General features: G+C 36.6%; 1 protein-coding gene across 1 annotated transcript; it reads left to right on the top strand.

Annotated features, from left to right (window-relative positions):
• Positions 1 to 1,117: 1,117 nt before the first annotated feature.
• On the top strand, positions 1,118 to 17,730 carry EBAG9 (estrogen receptor binding site associated antigen 9). The gene is made up of 7 exons (XM_085310576.1): positions 1,118 to 1,202; positions 5,470 to 5,567; positions 9,114 to 9,192; positions 9,317 to 9,475; positions 11,352 to 11,459; positions 12,389 to 12,480; positions 17,185 to 17,730. The coding sequence occupies exons 2-7, from the start codon at positions 5,485 to 5,487 to the stop codon at positions 17,303 to 17,305; spliced, it is 642 nt and encodes a 213-aa protein (XP_085166702.1). The 5' UTR covers positions 1,118 to 1,202; positions 5,470 to 5,484; the 3' UTR covers positions 17,306 to 17,730.
• The last annotated feature ends 2,307 nt before the right edge of the window (positions 17,731 to 20,037 follow it).

Raw genomic sequence — 20,037 nt, forward strand, 5'->3', positions numbered from 1 at the left:
GGCCCGGCCGTGCTGGGCGCTGCCGGGCGGCACCCGGGCCTGGGGGAGAGCGCGGCCCGCGCCGGCCGGCGTGGCTGGGCAGCGAGGCGGGGGCTCCCGAGCTGGGAGGTGCGCGAGGCGGCGGCGAGTAGGTGGACAGCGCCTGGGGCTGGGAGGTTTGGCGGCCTCTCGGAGCTGGGGGTGGGGAGRGATGTTCGTGCCTTTTTCTCTGGACTGGGGGCTCTGCCTGGTCTGAAAAATTGGTGTTCGTGCTCATTCAGGAACTAAATAAACGCTCGTGTGGAGCTTGTTTGGTAAACCTTTGAAGACTTAAGAATTTCTAAAAGGTCATGTAAAGCTTGAGTGCTATAATGTGCTTTCTGTTCTGTGTCTCTAATAATGCTTCTTTCAGCCCTTACCAGTATGGGAAAAGATTGGGAGATCTTGAGCTCTGATCGCTCTGATACGGAAGRTACTGGTAAGCAGTATGGTGCACCTTGAACTCCTGGGAAAGGAGGCACGAGCACTTCAATCTGTGTGGAGCAGATCTGCTTACTTTTTGGCTAAAATGAGTGGTGCTTAGATTGAGGGATTTGTGTAACCTGTATCATCAAGCTAGAAGCAATTTGTCAGGAGTATATTCATTTAGGGTTATAGTTTGCTCTTTAGTTTGCTACTTAAAGTAAAATTTGGTGCTTGGGCCTTGTTTTCTCCTGTGTGTAGGAGTCAGCCTGTTTTCCTCTCCTAGTTATTTTGTATATAATTCAATGAGATTGTTGGAGTTCTTCTAAGAAGTTGGGTTTGTGCTTGTTTTGTGCAATGATGAAGCCCTATTATATGGGCTATTATATGACCATGAATTCATGATGCAAGTGCCTTGGTTACACGTTTGATGAAAAATGGTAGAGCATGCTGCTGTATGCTGCTGGCATTCTGAATACTTCAGAAATACTGTGTGCCTTATAGGGATTTCTTTAAGCCACCCAGCACAGCATGTCTTGCTGTTTATTTCAAATGTAAGCACTGAAAAGTTGGTACTTGTAAAGACAACAGATGTTGCAGGATAATTTAATGGTAGTAACAATGGGAGTATGCTAATTTGTTGTCTCTGGCTTTTCATGTAGATACAGRTAAATTAAGACCAGTATGGCTCCTAAAGACTGAAACAGAACTGGAGTCTCTTGAACTCAAGTTCTGTGGTCTGAGAACTCCAATATTATGAAGTAAGTTACATGAATTAGTGTATTATGTAAAGACTACATGCAAGCGTGAACTAAGTTATAGTGTAGTATGTTGGGACTGCATGACTTCAGTTGTTATATTCTGTATGGTGACTTTTCAGAAGGCAACACATATATAGGCAGTGGATTATCAAAGAATAATTACTGTGCCTAGCCAGTGGACACAAATATTCTGGTTTAATGGTACCTTGCATTATGGCCCTGACCGTACATTGCAGAACATACTCTAATTCAGAGCAGAAAGCTTCAGGAGTTCATGACATCAAGATTGGAAATATTTAGTTTATTGGGAAAGAAGAGGTGAGATGAGGTGGCATTACTATAGTGGTTTTATGGCTCCAGGAGTAGAGAGGTTGTGTGGTGGTTTTTTTGTTTGTTTTAAAATGTTTAAACTCTATGTAGTAAACTGAGTGTTGGGGATCTAGGATTAATTTAGGAATGGAGAGGCAAATGCACTTCTCCCTGGATTTTGCTGTCTTCTGCAGTTCTTAGTAATCTTGAAACTTCTTCCTGAATTCAAGTGCTCTGGATGACTTAACTCACTTCCATAAAACATATTAGCAATCATGTCTCCCAACTATCACATTGCTTCCTGGTTAGGATGCTTACGCTGAAAGTTGGAACATCAATTTGGAAACTATGGTTCCTCTTACTAACATCGTCTTAACTACCTACCTATTGTTAGGTAGAGCAGATACTTYCTGTCCTTCCTTTTGTATTCCACTCTTTTCTCTAACCTGATAGGGCCACGGCTTCAAGATTACCGTTGAGTTTTATAAAAATGGACAGCTTGAACAGCAGCATGGCAAAGACATTGACCTGGTAGTTGTTTTCCTCTTCAATGTTGCCAATATTATGTTTATATAGCAAGTGATTTTTAAAAATAATAATAAATTAACCTGAAAGAGGGAAAAAAAATCCTCATTATGATTCAGAATCACAGGTACTTTTTCTGAAATGCAGCAGCTACTGAATCGTTATGGTACCCTCCCCTCTTTTTTTAATACAAAATGTCATTGTACATCTTGTAATATACAAGGGAGTGTTTATGTACCTGAAAATAAATATTTTTCAGCTCTATCTACTGATCTTCATAAGATTGTATCTTGTTATAAACCTACTTTGATCATCTTCACATGGATTAATGATTTTTAGTGCCACAAAGTAACATTATTTTAGAATTCTTTGTCTCTTGACATATTGTTTAAATGGTATTTATTGTGCGCAATTAGATTAAAAAAAAAAGGAAGTGCTTCTCCAAGCAACGATGTACTTGTTGTACAGTAACAATCAGTGAGAATCTTGTTTGTGGCACCTTACTTAGTCTAGCTAAGTAAGTGAAGTAAGCTATGTGCACCACAAACCACTTACTAGCTAGTGTGGATAAAGTCTGAGTTGCCAGGAGTTCCAAAGCTGCCAATGCTGCAAGCTGCAAGCTGAAAGCAATGTCAGTGTTTCAGTTCAATAAAACTTGGAACTCTTTCTCCCTTTACTATATTTTTTTCAGGGCTAAGTTGCCTTGTTCTTCTGATTTGTTTATAATATTTTTAACACCTTGCTGTGGTTTAATCCTTTTTTTGCTCAACCTCCATGTAAACAACTGCTGTGACTTTCTGCCAGTTGAAGGCAGTATGAACCACATCATCCTGTTCTGTCCTAAGTCGAAGTCCTGTTAAATTTGGATATCTGTTACAAAAGTATTGTACTGGCTGCCAATATGAAATTAATTAGGATTTATATCCTGATTTAAAATAAGCTTAATTACAACAGATTTTATTTAATTAAAAATTCAGGTTGATAGCARGTTCGATTAATATTATGCCTTAGAAGAATTGCATCAATCTAAATAATGGGAAGCTCTATTCAACTTTACACATGGGACACTGAGGCATATAGGATGTGGTATGTGTAAGAATGTATCAGGYTTACAGTGGACAGCTGGGTTGGATTTTCTTAATTCTAATCCAGTGTTTTACCTTTACCTACATTAAGAAATGTTCTAGGTTTCTTCCTGGAGCACTGCTACTCTGTATTCTGTCTCAGTGTAGGCTGTATCGTAGTAGGYTTCTGATGCAATTTTAGCTCCTTTCGAGATGGATTATCAGGGAAAGACTTATGGGAAGAAAAGGGGGAAAGAACTTTGTGGCACTTCCATTTAGCTCGGTTTTTGTTCCCATTCATGAGACAAGCTACAGTGCTGTGCATCCTTCTTTTCTAGTTGCTGGTGAAAGATTGACAGCTTGAGAAGAACACTGTTTCCCCTAACAAGTCTAGTGTAATTGCATCAAGTGAATAAGTTTGCACTAAACTCAGAAGATAGTAGGTTCCTTTAACATTTGCATCCATGCAACTGTTTCAGAAGATAAAATTATTACTCATTGAGAAAATCCATTAGTTAACTTAGATGAAGTGTTTTTGTTTTGTTTTGTTTTTTTCCCTAATTGGGGAGTGCTGTCCTTACAACAGTGATGCCAGCATTTTATGCACCCTGTTAGATACTGTTGGGAATGCTTCACTTGTCCTAATCTCAATCCAAGGAATTGATTCAAGATTCTTGTTGCATAGTTTCTAGTCTCTTGCTAAAATTAATGCATGTTTACTGCTTCATATCTAAATTAGCAGTATAAAAGCTAGATACACTACTGCAAGTATTTTTTCAAGTGGAGTGATTGCTGATGTTGCTGTGGTTAGCTGATGGTTTCTTGTTTCCAGAATTCTGATTGTCTGTYAGATTGTATTGTGTATACGATTTCTGATGTACAAGACAATGTAATAGGAAAGATTACAAGTACAGTWTAGAGAAGACAAAGGCAAAATGATACTTGCTGTCTTGAAGGGTTTGACTTTRCCACGCTTAAAGTGAAATGAACTCAGACGTATACAGTATGGGATTGTGTCTAACTGAAATATCCATGTGAGACAAGGGAAGTGAAGGTGGGGAGAAGTCCTCTGAGTGTTGTGGGGAAGGGAATGAAGACTATTATTGAACCTTGACAAGCAGGTATATGTTGAAAGTATACTTACTCATGCATGGGAATGACCCAGGAAAAAAACATTAACTTCTAGTTCACTCTTGTCAGCAGTGAACTTCAAGGCAGGCCAGACTTTCCATGTGGACTCTGTGTGTGGATTGTTTGATGTGTGTTTTGTTTTTTTTTTGTGGATTGTGGATTTTTTTTCCTTTTTGTTTAACTTTATATTGAGAACTCAATACAGTATGCAACTCAATATCAAAAAAAGTGTGTGTGTGTGTGTGTGTATATATATATATATATATATAAAATATATAAGCTAGAGATGAATTGAAAAAATGGCTTTTATATATAAATGACACGCTTTACTGTTGCTTAGTTTTAGTTTTGCACTTGGGTAATAAGCTTCCCAGTCCTACAGGTTCAGTGTTACTTGTGCCTAATTTTGAAGTGTTTTTTTAAAGTAAAGGTGACTTTCTAAAGCAGTCTTTTCAGTCAGTAGTTCTGTTTTTAATATAGAGTCTGCCCGGGCTCTATAGTTTGGCTGCTAGCTAGGCTGAACTGGGAAAATTGCTTTGCTCTTTCTGGTGTTGAGTACATTTCTCCCCCTGCTCTCAGCAACAGAAGAGTGAATTCTGATAAATAAGGGTGAAATGAGCCTCTAAACAGCTTTCCTTTCTGAAAAGATATACCTTTATTCAGGTTTCCACAGGACATCTATTCTTCGTACTGGAAATCTTGGCTAGATGACTTCTAGCTGTATGTTTTTAAAGTAATAACTTCTTTACCACTTCAGTGTTACTTTATAATAATCCCTACCTTTAGAACATAAAGGTATATACACATAAATAATATGTAACTATGTAAATAAATAACTATACATAAAAAATTATAATTGATATATGTAAGACCTGAAATCGTGAATGTCTTACTGCTCTTAAGTCTACTCTCCTTGAAGTTGTTGCAGTGCTGTTGTTCGTGTCTAAAATAGATCAGCTGTACAGAGTCCCTGCAGCTGGTTGCCAGCAGTTCTCCTTTAGAAGTGTCTTTAACTGTGACTTTATCTATGATTTTGTGCCATTTCTTTAACATACATTAGGTGTTTTTATTTACATCAGTGAAATGTCCTGATAAATAGACAGTGTGACTATCCAGTCTAGGTACCTCTGCTCTTTTCTTGTATGGAATGCTCATTGCTCGTGAGGAAGTAAGGAAATTGGCTTTGACCGCTATATAAAGATGCAGCATACTCAACATCTAACCTTTTTCTTTTGCAGAAAGGGGTTCTCACCATGGCCATAACACAGTTTCGACTCTTTAAAATCTGTACCTGCCTGGCAGCAGTGCTTTCTTTCATTAAAAGGCTAATATGCAGGTAAACTTGTTTTATGTAATAAGGTTATCTTTTTTTAATTACAGGTCATTTATCTTTCCTTCTCACTACATGTGCCCACTTCTCTCTATAGTTCTGGTTTTACTACTAATTACCAAGCAATCAAGACAGATAAAACTAAATCAAATTCATTCTTGAATATGCATATTCCTTTCGAGTTCAAAAGTCTATATACTGCTGTTGTAARTATCAATGTATTTTGTAGCATGTCAACTTTTGTGAGGAGTGTTTTATAAACAGCTATGACAGGGTTTAAGTTTGCCTTTTAAAACTGTCCTGTGACAAAATGAAGAAAAAATGTTCTCCATTTGTTTTAAAGTATTTACCAAGTGATACTTTGTTTTATAGGAGGTTCAGTTAATGGCAGCATCTGTTCTGTCATCAGTCACTAACCTTTAACTATAACTGATTCTTTTCCTGCTTTATCAAAAAATAGTTGTTTAAAACTTAGGTTCTTCTGCCTATTCACGATTTTTTTTCCCCAGAAGTTTGGAGGACAGTGGTTAGAATTCAGCAGAACTGCCTTCCTTTTATTTGTTTATTTTTTTAGCTGAAAGTATCTTATAACTTTACAAGAATACATAAAAATACTTCTTTTTTGAGTTGTGAACTCATGAACATGRTAGTGTAGTTTATAATAGCTTTCAAAAAAGCCCTCAAGAATTATGCCTACATAATACTAGTGTTCAGAACTTCTCAGTACTGTGCTGTCATCCGGAATGTTGTTCACTTCTCGCCAACTATACAAAATGTTTTACATAAACAACAGTCTGGAGAAATGCATTCTGCTTTTGTATGTGAAGACTACTACTTTCCTACTGAGGTTAAAGGATCTCCAAAACATGAGACAAAATAACATCTGAATTGTTTCTCTTCTCTTCACCTTTACTCATTCCAAGAATAAGAGGAAGCTTTCAGCTGACTGATTAAATTCAATGMGGATCTATTTAACTTTTAAAATGCTACATTTTAATGCTACATACAGCTATGAAGATGTAAGCCTTAATTTTGTGACTTGAATTCCAAATTAAATTAAGAATACTTGCTGCTTAAGTTCTAAAAGAAGTCAAAACACTGAGTTGATTATAACTTCCAAAACACATGATCCCCTAATCTCTCAAAGTATTAGGATAGCTCTTGGTAAGCAGATAATTGTTTAGTATGTGTAGTGACAATATTTTCCTYCTTTATTAAACTTTTGAAAGAACTAAATAATTAAAATAGTTGAGGAATTGATTGGGAGTAAAAAAAGTAGGAGAACTGTTCTTTGAGTAACGATCAGTTGAAGGATGAAAATTTAAAATTTCTCACATAAGCAAATCAGTGGATCAAACTGGCTCAGCCCATTAACTACAAATATTTCTCCTGTTTAATGTCAGCTTCAAAGCATAGTTTGATGAATTTTGATTTCTTGTAATGCGTCACTGCATCTGAGTATGTCTGATAATCAGCAAATGTGATTAGTATTCAGAGGACACGAGCTAGTACCTATTTAGATTATATTGTTTAAATTAAAAACTAATTTAAACTAGTATCTGTAAAGATTGTGCTACTGATTAGTAAAGATAAAGAAAACCAAGAGATCTTGAGAAATGTGGCATTCAAAGCAAGAATCAATATATGTCTAATGATAATTGAGGTGCAATTGTTCCTATGAGCCTGTTGGTCCCTCTGTAGGAGAGATGTAGCCTTCCTCAGTGCTGCCCTGTTCTGTGACAGAAGCCGTTTCCTTCCTCTCTTACACTTGTCACTGCTTTGGCTAGATTCACATTTGTTATGAACTACTGATTAGGATCATTATTGTGTCTTCTAGATCAGGTCTCAGATGTAGCTGCAGAATAGCAGTGCCACCTTTCTTTTATGARGGCTTAAGCAAAGGTCGAGGCAACTTGATTTCTTTAGTTACTAGTCCTTTAAGAACTTTATGTATCAGAATTTTCCCAAATTGTCAAGAACGCGGCATGGTTTCACCCAGGCTTCTAGCTGTTTAGAAACAGAGTCAGGCCAAGAAGTCAAGACTCAAAGTTAAGTATACTATGCCTTTCTCTGTTTGTCATGTTGTGTGTATTAACAGTACTACGGATGCTGTAAAGATATTTAACAGGTATGAAGTTCTGGGCTTGCAGCAATGCTTAATTTTTTAAATAGTGAATGAAGATTGCATTTGGAGAAGTCTTGGGTTAAGTATGAATTCACAGGAGCTACTTAGCCTGTACGTAGACCRATTTTTTTCTCAGGATTACAAAACAAATGTAAACTGTTCTAAATTAGATGTTATAARTAAAAATCAGTTATAGTTATATTTAAGACTGGACATTTTCAATGGATGATCAGTCTGTGTTGGCACCCTTTCCAATTATATTCATACTACTATAAAGATTTTCAGAAATAAATTTATAAAATTATATTGAAAATTTTTCCTTTGATAATCCRTAACCTGAGTTCTTTTTCATTTGAAAGAGATAATTTCTCAATTGACTGGAGTTAATTACATAAAACCTGAAAATTTTGACATAAACACCCGATCTCTCATAAGGAAGACATCTGTTGAAWTTCAAGTAGGAAGAATGATAACTAATTACTCACCAGTGTGCAACAGAGGTTGCATTACAAATGATTGAATTRTTCTGAGCTGATGGTAGAATGCTTTAGAATAGTAAAAAATGAACACACACTCCAAACTGTAGTTTCCTTGATGTATTCTCCTAAGTAGTAATAAACAGATCTTATTTTTCCAAATGAACAGGGTTAGTTATTTGCCTGTCTTGCTGTGCTTCTTGGGGAAAACATGGGAGTGTCAGTATGAATTTCATTCCCTTGTGTTACAGGGTTTTAAATACAGTAAATGTCAACTAAATATATTTTAATTACTATTGTAATCTTTGAACATTAAATATCTAAGTAGCCTATTTATAATGTACAAATGTTTGTGTTAAAATTATTTGATAAAATTTCTGAAACRTCTTCACTGAAACAGTATTCTGTAAGTAACTAGAAGCGTGTATTGAACAGAAGCTGCAGACTTGTATAGTTTTATGCTACTTCTGCTTAGAGTTCTAAGGAGAAAGTACTTTAGAGGAATTTCAAATCAAGAAGATCAGAACATGACTTGTAAAACACAGCTTAACATCTAAGACYAGTAGAAATATTTCACAGAGAGCTTCCAGTGGAAATGGTTATCTTTGAACAAATGTAGATCTGTAGTGTTTGCTTCTTAAGCATTGACAGTCTAAAAATTGAACCTGACTATAAATAAATAACAGAATTAATTTAACTAGTCTCTATTCAAACTTTCATGTAAATAAAGGCTCTGTAAGAAAAAGGAAAAGTAAATCACACTTTGAAATTCTTACGAACCTTCCTTTGTTTAGCAAGACTCTTATTGGTAGTAGTAAATACTGAGGTTGTTTAAGCACTTAATGATTTAGTCATGACTACTTTCAGTAGTTCTTTTCTCAGAGTTCCTTTCTTTTTTAACTTAGTGCTCATGTTTTCAGAGCTTGGAGGAATCCTACATTTTTCTTTCAGGTCTGGAAGAGGGCGAAAGTTAAGTGGAGACCAAATAACCTTGCCAACCACAGTGGATTATTCATCTGTTCCCAAACAGGTAATTGTTAAAGTTGAAGGTGACATGATAGATGATTACACCAATCATGTTGTCTTATTATATATTACTGAGACAAGGCTTTACTTGCAGATACTATTAGCTTGTATTGTTCACTTCTGTTTAGCCAGAAGTAGAAGACTGGTCTTCATGGGATGAAGATGCACCCACCAGTGTGAAGATTGAAGGTGGGAATGGTAATGTGGCTCCTCAGCAAAATGCTTTGGAACAAACAGAACCTGATTATTTCAAAGACATGACACCAACTATAAGAAAAACTCAAAAAGTAGGTATTGAGCTTTCAACTATACTGAGTGTTTTCTTTGCTTTAAAATAGGTTGTAAGTAAATCATAAAATAGATGCTTTGGGCAAAATTRAACTGTCCTCCTGAACTGAGATTAGATATTGATGTCCAGTTACAAATCGTGACTCTGGAGGGCTTTCAATATGTGGTGCTAGTTCATGTTTATGTCTTTGGTCTTAATGTTCCTGGAAACTTATGAGGTACTTCATAGTCTGAATGTTCTGGAAATATAGGGAAGAACTTCATGTCAACTTCAATTCTGAAAATAGTACTACTGAAAGAAGATACTTTTGCACATACCTTTCCATTGTTTGAAGAGAGCCATTCCAGGTCCTGCTTTTGTACTGCTGTTAAAGAAAACAGGATTTTGCTTGTTTCAGCAAGCCATACTGGGAGGGTGGTGTTAGGAAGCTGATGTTTCAAAATAGCTTGCTCTTCAAGAAAAGGCACAAGCACATCTCTGCAATAGTGTTAACACTATAAACAAATGTTAATTAAACATATGTTAGTTTGTACGGCTTTGTATGTTTTTGTATGGCTTTGAATCATCTGGAAAGCCGTTTTCACCATAAAGGCAGTCAAGCATTGGAACAGGTTGCCTGGAAAAGTCATGCAGTCTCTGTCTTTGGAGATTTTCAAGACACAACTGGATAAAGTTTAGAGTAATCTGGTGTAACTTCAAAGCTGTCCCTGCTTTGATTGAGTGCTTGAACTAGAGATCCTGTGATCCTATGAACTGGAGATGATGCTGGCATCATTTTTCTGCAGATTCACAATCTACAGGATTCTGTGAATTGAACTCTTAAGATGTTGATCTTGCAAAATCTGGGGGGAGTCTCGAGGAGTGGGGAAGAGGTAGACTTCTCTTTTGTATCATACAGCATTTTTCACGAAACGGATTGAGCCTCAGATTCAGAACCAGAACTCAAAAAGGGTCCATGCTGCTTAAATTCTATGTATTTTGTTTAGTTTAAACACATCTCTAGGATTGACTGCAGACATGTTAAAAATCCTACYTTCCAACTCTGCCCTATTACGATCTTTAAATTTGAAATTATAGTTTTACAGTGGATGGATTCAATGTGAGCTTTACAGTCTGAGGTGAAATCTCCTTCTATTATTGCTCATATCTATAATATCTGTGTGTCTGTATAGTCAGTGAAATTGGAGATCTGTTTCTGGAAGCAGCACAGACTTAAAGGAGTCTAAACAAAACTAAACAAATGAGTAAGCTCGTATTTTGAGCTTAAGACAAAAAATGGATTTGTGATCTTAGCAGCTATATTAAACTTACTAATTAGCCTTTCAGGAGAAGCAGTAGTGCGTGTTTTCCAGCTAAACCAGTACAGAACCAATTGATTCTATAGTTACGTTCTGTCTATTGAAACTCAGATTGTCTGCACAGAAACATTGTTATGTACCTGAGATAGCTCATGTTCCAAAGCAGTATAGCTGGTTGGACAGCACTATCTTCAAGAGTAGTATCTTACCTTAAATATCATTGAGACTGGATTTCTCCAGGGGATTGTCATTCGTAAATCATACCAATACTGGGAGATGTGACTATTGGATCTTTAATTCTTTCTGCACTTTCTCTGTCTTGATGCAGTCATAGGTCTCCATGTCACTTGAGATAAAGCTGGCTTGGGGGGATGAAGGCAAAGAGTGGTCTTAGGCATTTGGCTTCTTCTACTTATGAGTTGATTTAGCTSTATAGGTTCTGAGACCTGAGCAGATTTGAGACACAGTACAGAGTTGTGTAGCTGCACCTTCATAGGTGCAGAGTATATGATCACCAAGAAATCTGTGCAGTGCTCTAACTCGGTTCTTTTCATTCTCTTTTTTTAATATTTTCAGATAGTTATTAAAAAACGAGAGCCTTTAAATTTTGGGGTCCCAGAAGGAAACACAGGATTCTCTAGCAGATTAGCAGCTACACAAGATATTCCTTTTATTCACCAGTCTGTAAGTATGCTYTGAATACTGATCTTTCATTTGACAGGTAAATTACAGTTCCTTAGGAGAAAGGAGGTTTGCTGTATGGAGAGTGGGAGAATAGCTGTACAATATTGTAAATGCTTTTAAAATTGAGCATTTGATTCAAAGCAAAAAGGTATCTAATTAATTTATTCTACTGAGAAATTTATCAGATTAGAGGATTAAAAAGGTAGGAAGCCTCCTAAACACATGCATACTTGCAGATCTCCTAAAACAGTGGACTGCAAACTTTCAGGGCTTTGCATAGTAAGTTCTCTTATGAATAGAAAGTTTTTTCTTGTAGTAAGGCCTTTGTTTTATCTTTCTATTTTCATTGTATGTTTTTTCCTAAAATATATGTCCAAGATTWTAAACTTTTTTTTCCCTCTGAACAAGGTGCCACAAAACATTTTTTAACATTTTGCCATGTTAACATGGTGTACAAAAGGATCTAGGTGTGAAGCAGTGCAGAATAGTCGTATCACAGCCTTAGAATAAGAATTAGAATTATTTTCATATGAAATATGAAAATAATTTTGAAAAGGACAAACACATAACAGCACTCAAATAGTATTGAAAGGACAAACCAGTGGATGTATATGTTGGCTCGTCCATGGAACTTCAAGAAATCTCTTAAATTATTTGTTCAGCTTATCTACTCAGCTTATCCCCTTCCTAAAAATGCATTTCAATACTTCCATCCATCCTTCTCCAGCTGTGAATAATCCAAAAACAATAACCAACAATAAGCTGAAAAAGTCATTATTGGAACAGGGGAAAACACAAAGATAAGCTCACACGTACTATCATATGTCAAAGGTTTCTGCAAATATTAAGCCTCAAGGCTAAAATAAAAAAAATGTTTTTTATCTGAGATTTCCTGCATATGCTCATAGAGCCTTTTTTTCTTGTTTCAGCCTGAACTGGGAGATCTGGATACCTGGCAAGAAAATACTAATGCTTGGGAGGAAGAGGAAGATGCTGCCTGGCAGGCAGAAGAAGTTCTTAGGTAAATGAAAATAGGTTAACACAGTATAACTTTTTTTTTCTAGTGTTAAGATATAATCATCTTAACTTTATAGTGTGTTAGACTTTCATATTTCCACATAAACTTTTACATGCAGGAGAATCAGGTGTTTGTAGTGAGGCTTTTTTGAGTGCTAAAAAAGGTAATTCTTAAGACAAAYAATTTTCATATACCTTGTCTCACTAATTACTGTTTGCAGAATACATTTTATATGTACTCCAGTTAATTTAGTGTCTCAAATAATGAAGAAAATTTGAGAATTGCTAAAACTGAGAATGATAAATTTAAGAAACTTACTAAATACAAATAGCATGTTTCAGCTTGATTAAGTAAAATACCACTGGATGACCTCACAGAACATAACTACATGCTCTCAACTAAAACAGTTGAGGCTAGAAGAAGTGATAAGTAAGTGTATTTTTGGAATCCCCATAGGTGCCATGCTTTTCTAGCTAACTTAGCTCATCTATAATGCTTGTATGCAAAATCAGTGATTTGTACAAAATTAGTGTGAATAGCTCATCTGTTCTTGTCACTTGGAAGTTGTTTCACTTCAAAATTTTATCAAATGTTAATTGCTTGCTACATGATCAGATAACCTACATCAGATGGCTCCAGCATCCTTAACTGCTCTCTTTACCCCCAAAATCATAAATTTGTGGCCTTAGTGTGACAACTGTGAAGTTAGAACATGATATGTTTTTAAAAAGTTATTATAGAACTGCCATTTTTTAAAGAAAAAGTATTTTGCAGAAAGAAAATTCTGAACTGTTTATTGTAATGTTATTGAGAAATTTACTTTTTCAACAAGTAGAGTAAGAACAGGAAGCATGTTTCTGATGAATTAATGATGAACTCAATTCTGATGCTATCAAACTTACTTGGCAGCAAGTTATGAAAATGGGACTGTAATGCAAATATTTTAGCAAACTTAATCAGATACTTTCAGATGTGTGTTCTAGTCAGTATCTTTTTTCTCCCAGTGCTGAAACTGTTTCAGGTTCTGTCTTGCACAAATGTATCACAGAAGTATAAACTATGTGATATGTTTGAATGACATGCCGTAAGGGTGATTTTGTTCCAAGGAAAGTGTTTTTTCCTGTAAAAATATCAGCAGGCTCAGTAAGATTTTTAAAGTGCAATGTGCTAAGCTTAGTATGTGTCTTTCATTTTTCTTTGTCTGGTGCATTGATGGCAACCTCTCTTTTTTGAACTGAAAAATYAAACTACAACTACTTTTGCCTACTATGGATTCTACGCTATTTTACTGAAACTGTGCAGTTTCAGTATATTACGTTAAAAGTGCTTAATTGTTTTAAGACTGTAAAAACAATTACTCAAGCTTTCCCAGGCATGGACTTGTCATATAAAAATTARCTACTAAAAGCTGGTATGTGGATGTGCCAATATATATTGGAATATAAAATTTATCCTTATTGTGGACTTTTATGGGGTGGTAAAAAGCGTATTGTTTCTCAAGCGTTAGGCTCATGCTCTAGAACGCTGAGRGATACGCAGGTTTAGACTTCTGGAGATCCCTTATGTAGGAATAGCAATAGTGTTTCATCCAGACTTTGTTTTTGGAAATGTCAATTTATTTGGTTAAAGCTCTTCTAAATATTTCAATCCAGCATATTTTTACTATTATGTCTTCAGCTCAAGAGGTTAATTCTCAGAGTTACTGAGGAGGGCAATTTTCTACCTGTTTTAGTAGGGATGTGTGAATATATGTATTTACACATGGGTATGTATTTGTATATGCATAAGCAAGTATTTCAAGTAAACAGAGCAAGAGCATGATCAGAACCGCAGTTATCTGTATGACATACCTCTTRGCCAGCTATGAATGGCTGCCTCAGTACAACTGATCACTGTGAGTTGTATCCCAGCTGTGAAGTAAGAGCTTTGTTTAATATGTGAAACATTACTCAGATTACTGTATTCTTCTGTAACTGAGGAAAATGCAGGCTGATTTTTAGCAAGAGCAATAGGAAGCATCTTCTGGGTTTAGGATCTCTCTTGGAGTAGAGACCTGTAGTGTATTTGTCTTTTGACACTTATCATTCAAGAGTTCACRTTACTTGACAAGCCTGGGTCTGTCTTCAGCAGACTGTATTCAGTAGGAGATCTCAAGTCTGTTCTTAATGCTAAAAGACAAACATCTTGGCCTATGAAATGCTCTGAAGCTCTTAGACTGATGATTGTTGTCCAAAGTCTGCCTAACCCTTCAGAGAATGATAATATTAAGCTTACTTCAGCAGTGCATGTCAAGAATGGAATGAGTGTGTTTAAGTAAAATAAATCTCCATTAGCTAGGTATGTCTAGGTATCTATTGGTGCCCAGTTAATATTCAGAAGTGTCTTGGATTAATTCTTTGTGTAGTAATGGAGTAGTGATCATTGCAATTGTACTAAAATGGGCTGTGGCTTCTTAAATAGCAGAAAGGTTGTATCCTAAGGCCATCTCTCTGGCAATCTAATACATATATAGTAGTTGAAAAAAGCATGTGTAGCAGGCCAAATGCTTCCCGGAAATCAGAGTATGCAGGTAAACACTATGAAGGACAGGACATAGGAGTAGGCTACTATTGTCCAAGACATCTGTGTAGCCTGCATGGACTTTAGGCACTTTACTGAGAAATGAAAACTTCCTGAGCATGAAAGATGCTAATTTTACRTTGAAAAAAGTAGGAAGTTGGGAATGGAAATTGGTGTCTTGGATAATGATCAGCTAAGTAAAATAGTAATAAAAAGGTAATTATTTCTGGTAACCTCTTTATAAGCATTTTTTTTCTGTTACTGTGTATTGCACTAAATGAACAAGGACTTCAGTTACATCCAAATGCRAAGAGACCTCCACCACATCTCAGATAGATTGGACTGAAGTCCAATAATATTACTCAGCCAGCAGAGGGCATAGAAACCACTTAGAGGAATCTCCTCAGTGCAGAGGAATGCCCTGTGGTCTGTAGCTTATGGAAAAAATAATGATCTATAACCTCTCTCACATAACAAAAACAAATGAAGAGTGGCATTGTTTACACCTTTTGTGAGGGAGTTTTTGTTTGTTTTATTGTTTAATGAAACTCTACTCTCTCTACATGCCTGATTGCATATGTTGCCTCTTCATCTCTTCTACTGCATCAGTTTGGATGTGGATGGGATATAAGAAAATCTACTGCTGTAAAGTGGCAAATATGTTACTCTGCAGGCTGGACTGACAGCCTTGTCAACTGTCTGTCTTGTAGATGGCTGGCCTTCTGGTAAATGCCAGGTCATGGTCTTTGGGCTTCTGTTGACTTCAATGGGAATGGGAATTAGGTGCTTGTGTGTCTGTAGATTTAGATCTTGATGCAAATGACCCTTCATAAGAGCAGAGCAATTTAACAGAGCATAGGAAAACTTGCAGCCATTACTTACAGCCTAATGAACTAATGGAAGACACAAAGCTATTAAAAAGTGGAATCTCTTCTCTCTCCACTACTTTCCTAATATGTAGTCTTTATACCTCTAATATTTCTAAGTTTCATATGCCCAGTTTGGACATGATTGGGAATCTACAAAGAAGTTTGCCGTAGATGATGATGATTTTTAATTCTGTGTATATTACACATTTGAGTAGAACTACACTGCTAATTTAGATTAATATGTTAAAATACTTTGCCTAGTCCATTAGATTATTTATTTTAATGATGTATTTTTATTCTTACTGAGTCTGTGATAAATATCACTTTTTCAAATTAATCAACCCTCACTTCTATTTTTAAGCCATTTTGCAAGCAACCTGGCAAATTTTTTGTATATCTAATGATCTGAATCCAGATCAGGTTTGACCTCTTTGCACTGTTTTATTATTGCTTATGAAATACAGGAGAGAGCTACAATCTATAGCAACTTGATCCAGTTGCTGCCCCTGTGCTGCACAATAATGAGTTCTAGCTGGAGGGGTGGAAGTAAAGTGAGCAGAGTCTGGTTCTCTAGTCAGCTGTGTTTTTATTACAATTGAAAGCTGTTTCTATAGACAGATCCTTTGAGTTGGCAGATAGTAATGTGTGCAGTTTGATAGCAGTGGTAARAAATACTGCTTAAAGTATATACAGCTGAAGACTTCTTTCTTTAGCTTTTATTTCCTAAAGGGTATTGTTTATATTTGTCCTGATCAATAGAGTACATCACAGATCCTGGACAAGTAAAAGGGAATACTTTGAGGAAACGAGGAAAGTGTTTGCAGCACTTGCATTACAAAAAAGATAGTTATTTATACCTCTGTTTGAGGCAAAGGGAAGACAAAACTCGATGTTCTAGGCAGGTTGAATTATGTTGGTCTAAGCTTGAGGAGATAGGTGTAATTTTGTGACTCTTACAGCTAGATGGATTTTTCTAAAAAGCTCTAAGCCTGGTAATTCTCCAGTGCTCACAGTGGTTCACTTATTTATTCTGAATTTTTATAGAGTGGAATGGCTTTTAGATGATAAAGTATTTGAAAAGATTTTACTGCCTTAGATGCGAACAAAGGACAGATACTCTATCACAATAAGAAGAATAACTATTCTGAGTCTGACTGCAGTAGACTTTGAGGCTCTGTTATAGCTGTAATAGCCTATTTAATGATAGAAACTTAAGACATAACTATACTGAAAACTAGACTCCTGTTCTTAGCAATTCAATTTTTTCCTCTGATTGCAGACAGCAGAAGATAGCAGAAAGGGAAAAGAGAGCAGCAGAACAACAACGAAAGAAAATGGAGAAAGAGGCACAAAGGCTAATGAAAAAAGAACAAAACAAAATTGGTGTTAAACTTTCCTAACAGAAACCAGGCATCAATGGCAGTGCCAGTGAAAAAAGAGAATTCCAGCTCTACAACATATGCATTATTGGTATTGATTTAAGTATTTCTAGGACTTCAATGCACTGCTTGGTTTTAATGCATTCTTCAGGTCATCTTGGAAGCCAGAATTCTCCTAAAATACCTTGAAYTACTAGTGGACCTGATCTTTAATGGGGCGAGGGGGGAACCACACAAAATCATGCCTTGATGGAGTGATGTTTCCTGCAATAGCTCTATTCCGGCACYCTTCTCTGCAAGAACATTGATTGAACGGGGATGTTGATTGAGAGACACTCTAAATGAACAGCTCAAGCTTAGGAAAAGGAGTGTAAATATTCAGTGGGGGGAATCTACTGTATTGTCTGTGCTTACCTGAAATATGTAATTAAACAGTTTTAAAGAACCGTTTGCTTCATGCCTGATATAAGAATGTCTGGTTATTGCCCTTCTTATGGAAGTATCATAAATACTTCAGTGTTCCATGGGCAATTGTATTGACCTGTGCAGAAGAAAATGATTTGTGGATGACCTACAACTCTACTATCAGTAGATTTAAGCATACTGCGGTAGAGGACACTAGTGGAATTGCTTGTCACTTTGCAACTTGCAACTTTGGGTCTTACCATGCTTGTCTACAATGTGTTGTAACAGCTATAACCAATGGCATCACTATACAAGAGTGGTGCASTCTATTTACTTCTTGTGAAGGATGAAATGATCAGCATAGGGGAGTGAGCTAATACTCCAGATCTTAATCACTGTTTGTATGCGTAAATATGTTTATACTTCCAGTACAATTTCCTTTACGTGCTAGGATGATGAAAATAAAGTCCCTGTGCTTTGTTCTTATTAAGTAGTGTGATTAGGCAGTATAATTGAGATCATTTCTGCCCTCTCTGTTAATGAAGCTATAGAAGATCTCTGTTGAATTAACAATATTCCTCAGATTCTATTTTCCTAGTGGGTAGATGTTTTAAGTGTTTACACTTACGACGTGTATTTACACTGAAATTCTTCTGGGAAGAGTGTGCAGGGTAACTATGCAGTAGAAAACAACAGTCCCATGATCTAGTGAAGGAGGAAAAGTTGACGCCCACCAGGGGAAAAGGTGTGCTGGGAGGGGAGCCTGTGTAGCCCTCATGTCCAGCCCAGGGCTTCAGTGAACACCTTCTGCATCTACTATTGCACAGACATGATTTTTCTGTCAATTTGTGATTTGGTTATATAGGGGGGTTTATTGTGTAAAAGACAGCAAATTCTGTCCCTGAAACTTGTTTCCTGGACATACAGCGAACAGTAAAGTTGTAAAAAGAATGGAAGGACTAAACGTACTCCCTTGCACACTTGCCAGCTGCTCTTAGAGTAGCTTGGTGGTCATTTGACCAAATCATGTGTCCCTAGAAAAAGTGCATTTCTTCTCTTAGCCATCAAGTATGTCAAAAAGTATTAGCTGCCTTTCGTTGTTGTGTGTCAGCCCTTTTACGTCGATTTCCCCACTCCTGCTGCGTACTGGCACTGATTTGCTGTTCTTTCCTGCCATATATTTCTCATCCTGGCATAAAGATTAAATAATTCTACTGTTCTTGCAGGTAGTATCTTGCATGTTAAAAAGCTAGGTGTTTCCTCTTCTTTCCTCCACTAGTTGTCCCTTCTAGCTGCTTTTTATTCTGAGCAGATGTCAATGGTTTTTGCTAAACCATTATATAGCTGCCCCTACGAGAAGCTTTTTCCTCACTTTGAGTTCCTTGAGGGATCTTGTACAACATTTGGATACACTTGTTTCCATTCTCTTCTGTTGCCCCAGCCTCTTCCTTTCTCTTCCCTGCACATAGCCTGTTTGCCATTTCTTTTTTTTCTTTTTTTGGACTCTGGTCTTGATTGCTTTCAGTGTTATTTTTGACCACGTAGGCTGACTTGCTGTGATGACTGAAAAATCATTCTTTCCTTGTCTGTGCCACTGATGTGTGCTTAGTGTATCTGTCTGAAGGGTTTTGAAGCAAAATACTTGTTTGTTCTACTCAGGTAGTACATACATAAATAAAACATGGCCTTCATTTTAGTATGTTTCTAGAGCTTGGGATCTGGGAGATGTAATAATCAAGTTATTTTGGGGAAAGGGGAGGGGAAGCTAAGAAGAGTTTTGTGACAGTGTGGACATAGGTAAGAATACAGGTGAATGTTTTGTGGGCCCTATGCTTTAAAGTTTTCTGTAGCTTACGGACAGAGCTCTCAGCTGTATGCTAAAGACTCTTTTCTGTTCCTGGATTRGAAAGGAAAAGTATAATGGGATTGTCAGCAGGGATTATCCTTCAGCCAGGGAAGGAGCTGACTTGGTTTCTATGCAATCTTGTAAGCTTGCACTTAAGCATACACCTGCTGCTTTACCATAAGCCTATGAGCTGCTTGTCCTCATCTGTATGTTTTGAGGCAGGATTTTTCTGTGCTGTATGGTATGAACATTTTCTAAACTCAGAAGAAAGGATAGTTTGTTTTTTTTGTTTGTTTTTTTCTTGATCAGAACAGTTTGGAAGTTGATGGTCCTTCTAGCTACTCTGTACAGCACTGTAGGGATCCAGCTGATACATGACCAGCACTTGAAGTAAATGTTAAGAGGAGAAAAAAAGAAAAAAATTAAGATGGTATGTCTGCTACAACTCCTGGGGTATTCTTCTGTGGACTGAGCTTAGCAAGGCCAGTTCCCCAAGGTCCGG

Source organism: Rhea americana, unplaced genomic scaffold, assembly GCF_003343005.1.
Source record: "Rhea americana isolate MKP2758 unplaced genomic scaffold, rheAme1 scaffold_0, whole genome shotgun sequence".
NCBI classification, from domain to species: Eukaryota; Metazoa; Chordata; class Aves; order Rheiformes; family Rheidae; genus Rhea; species Rhea americana.